The sequence below is a fragment of the Arachis stenosperma genome, chromosome 9 (genome assembly GCF_014773155.1).
Source record: "Arachis stenosperma cultivar V10309 chromosome 9, arast.V10309.gnm1.PFL2, whole genome shotgun sequence".
In the NCBI taxonomy this organism is placed as follows: domain Eukaryota; kingdom Viridiplantae; phylum Streptophyta; class Magnoliopsida; order Fabales; family Fabaceae; genus Arachis; species Arachis stenosperma.
The window spans coordinates 151,038,230-151,041,700 of record NC_080385.1 but is presented as its reverse complement, the minus strand read 5'-3'; the positions used below and the strand labels follow the sequence as shown (position 1 = coordinate 151,041,700).

The 3,471-nt window shown below is 33.8% G+C and overlaps 1 protein-coding gene across 1 annotated transcript; it reads left to right on the top strand.

Moving 5' to 3' along the window:
• Positions 1-941: 941 nt before the first annotated feature.
• On the top strand, positions 942-3,026 carry LOC130950101 (uncharacterized). The gene is made up of 5 exons (XM_057878651.1): positions 942-1,229; positions 1,316-2,204; positions 2,391-2,508; positions 2,600-2,766; positions 2,878-3,026. The coding sequence occupies exons 1-5, from the start codon at positions 942-944 to the stop codon at positions 3,024-3,026; spliced, it is 1,611 nt and encodes a 536-aa protein (XP_057734634.1).
• Positions 3,027-3,471: the final 445 nt, after the last annotated feature.

Sequence of the window (3,471 nt, the reverse complement as noted above, 5' to 3'; positions counted from 1 at the left end):
ATATACTTGTTGAAAGCTTGAAATATGAAACTGTTGAATATGCTTGTTGAAATTGTTAAGCTGAATATCCTTGCTCACTTGTAAGTTGTAAATTTACTGTTGGATTAGGGCATGAAATATGAAACTGTTGCATTTTTCATGTTATGTAAATCAAATTTTTCATGTAAATCAATTTATGTTTTGTTGATTTGTATTGGAAATATGAAACTGTTGGATTATATGCTTGATTTGAATCTATGAAATACGAATATGCTTGTCTTGCTGAATAGGGAATTTAACTATTTAAGAATTTAAGGTTGCTGTCTTGCTGAATAGGGAATAGGTTAGGAACTAGGGAATTTAGGATTGCTATTGTTTTATAATTTTGCGGTTTTGCTACTCCATATTCTTTTAGAATGGCTTCTGCGAATACACCATCAGAAACACCATCTTCGCAAGAACAAGGATCAACTCCTGATGCATCAATCGGAACCCAAAAAAACAATAATAGAGCAAAAAATGATCATGCATGGGGTCATTGTAAACAAGTTGTGGAGTCTGGAAAAACAATTCTGCTATGCATATATTGTGAGAAGCTTATTAGGGGTGGAGGAATTCATCGGTTTAAACTTCATTTGGCTGGAAAAGGAGGAGATGTTGAGTCTTGTCGAAAGGTGCCAGCTGCAGTGAGACACCAATTCCATGAAAGTATTGAAGAGCTTCGAAGCAAGAAAAGAAAAACTCAAGAACAATATGCCAAAAGTTATAATGCTTGTGATGATGTTGAAAGAGAATTTGACGAGATCGAACGTAATGAGATGCAACAACAACAAAAATTCAGGGTTCCAACACCTATCTCTAGAAAAGGAAAATAAGTCAAAGGTTTACAATCCTATTTTCCATCGGCAACAACACCCGGAGCTCAACCAACTATCAAAAGCGTTCTTCAAAGCAAAGAAATTATGGAAAAGTGTGATATTGCTATTGCGAAATGGATGGTGGATGCCTCTGTTCCATTTAATGCGGTTAATTTAGCTTACTATCAGCCAATGATTGATGCTATTGCAAGCATGGGTGCAGGGTATAAAGGGCCAAGTTATCCAAGAGTCAGTGGGTATTTGTTGAGTAAATTAGTTGAGGATGTGAGGAAGATGATTGATGGTTATCGTGAGATTTGGAAGCAAACTGGATGCACTATTATGGCCGATGGATGGACTGATCGTTGTAGGCGTACTTTGATTAATTTTTTAGTTTATTGTCCTAAAGGAACTATTTTTCTAAAGTCAGTTGATGCTTCTAATCTCAAAAACTGCTGAAATTTGTTTAAGTTGTTTAGGATGTTGTATTGTTTGTTGGTCCTGAGAATGTTGTGCATATTGTAACGGACAATGCTGCAAACTATGTTGCTGTGGGAAGATTGTTGGAGGCTGAGTTTCCTAAATTGTATTGGTCCCCTTGTGCAGCTCATTGTGATAATCTGATGTTTCAAGATATTGGGAAGTTGCAAGAAGTGAGTCAAACTATGTCACAAGCTTCACTGATCACTAAGTATATCTATAATCATTGCTATCCACTATTCTTGATGAGAAAGTTTACAGGTGGGCGGGAAATACTTCGTCCAGCTCCAACTCGGTTTGCTACTAATTTCATTGCTTTGCAAAGTATTTTAGCTCAAAAGGATCCTTTAAGAGCTATGGTGACTTCTAAAGAATTTACAAGCTCAACTTACTCCAAAGAAGCCATAGCTAAGAAATTTGTGGATCAAGTCTTGGATTCTAAATTTTGGAGTCAATGCACTGATATTGTTAAGCTTACTTCGCCACTTGTTCATGTTTTACGTATTGTGGATAGTGAAGACAGACCTGCCATGGGTTATCTTTATCAAGCTATTTATAAGGCTAGAGAAGAAATGGTGAGGAGGTTTCAGAAAAGAAAGAAGGTTGTTGATCCTTATCTGAAGATTTTGGATACCTGTTGGGATGCACAACTTAAGAGAAATCTTCATGCCGCTGGTTATTGGTTAAATCCAGCTTTTCGATTTAATGCTGGAGAATTTGAAAATCACAAAGAAACGATTTCTGGCTTGTTGGATGTCATTGAGAAATATGCTTATGATGATCTTGTATTGAATTCTAAGCTGACAAGTGAGAAGAGGATCTTTAAGAATGCTGAGAAAGATTTTGGAAGACCCTCTGCAATACATGAACGAACCACTGTTATGCCAGGTGAAATTTCTTCATAAATTTGGTCTTTTACTATTGTGATGTATTTATTATGTGATATTTATGATTGTGATAAATTATTTATCTGTTTTTTATGTTAAGATCAATGGTAGAAATCTTATGGTTGTGGAGCACCAAATTTGCAAAAGTTGGCTATTCGTGTTTTAAGCCAGACTTGTAGCTCTTCAGGTTGTGAGCGTAACTGGAGTATTTTTGAACACATTCACTCAAAGAAGAGGAATCGGTTAGAGCATCAAAAACTTAATGATCTTGTTTATGTTCATTATAACTTAAGGTTACAACAAAGGTACTTTCTTGATTGTTTTAAGTTGAAACTTGAAAGCATTATTTTAAAATCTTAATCATCACATGAGTAACGAAATATATTGATAACATAGGAACCAAATGAGAAACCAAGTTTATGATCCAATTTGTCTTGATGCATTTGAGGATCATTCGGAATGGATACTGGAAGATTCACCACCATTTTTAACTCCTGAAGAAATTGATGCTTTACGAAATGATCTTGCAAATATGTCTCTTCAATCACCTTTAGATGATTTAGGTATGCTTTTATTTATTTATGAATTTTGATCAACTATGATTTTCGTATGCCTTATAACATGTTTTATATTATTTTTTATCTTGATTTGTGAAACATTATCTATAATGCTAGATCAATTGGATTTGAAAGATGATCGGGAGGATGATGGAGCTAATAATTCTGTGGAAAATGAAAATCAAAATGAAACCAATCAGGATGAAGCTCCACATTTGTCTGATGAAGAGCAACTTGCCGACTTCGAAATCACTCCTTGGATTTAGTTTATGAATTGTTATCCATATTGTGTTTAATTAAGATACTAACGTACTAGTATTAAGTACTAACTACTTTCATGTTTATCTTTGTATTAGTTATATTTAGACTTTAAAACTTAGTTGTTTTTAAAATGTTGGTGAAGAACTAACGATATGTATTTTGAATTTATTAAGTTTATGACTATTTTTAGTATTTTATATTTTTTATTCATGTGAAACTGGTTTTACCGGTTCAACCAGCAGTTTATCGGTTGAACCAATAAACCAGTGAACCAGTAACCTAACCGGTTCGATCACCGGTTCGGTTCTTACAACTATGAATCCTAGAGTATTTTTATGAAATCTGAATCATAAAAAATTATATAAAAATTGAGACTAAAATGACTTAAAAATAAAATAACACATATTATAAGAGTTTCATTGTAATCAGTTTGTATACTCTGTATTTTGG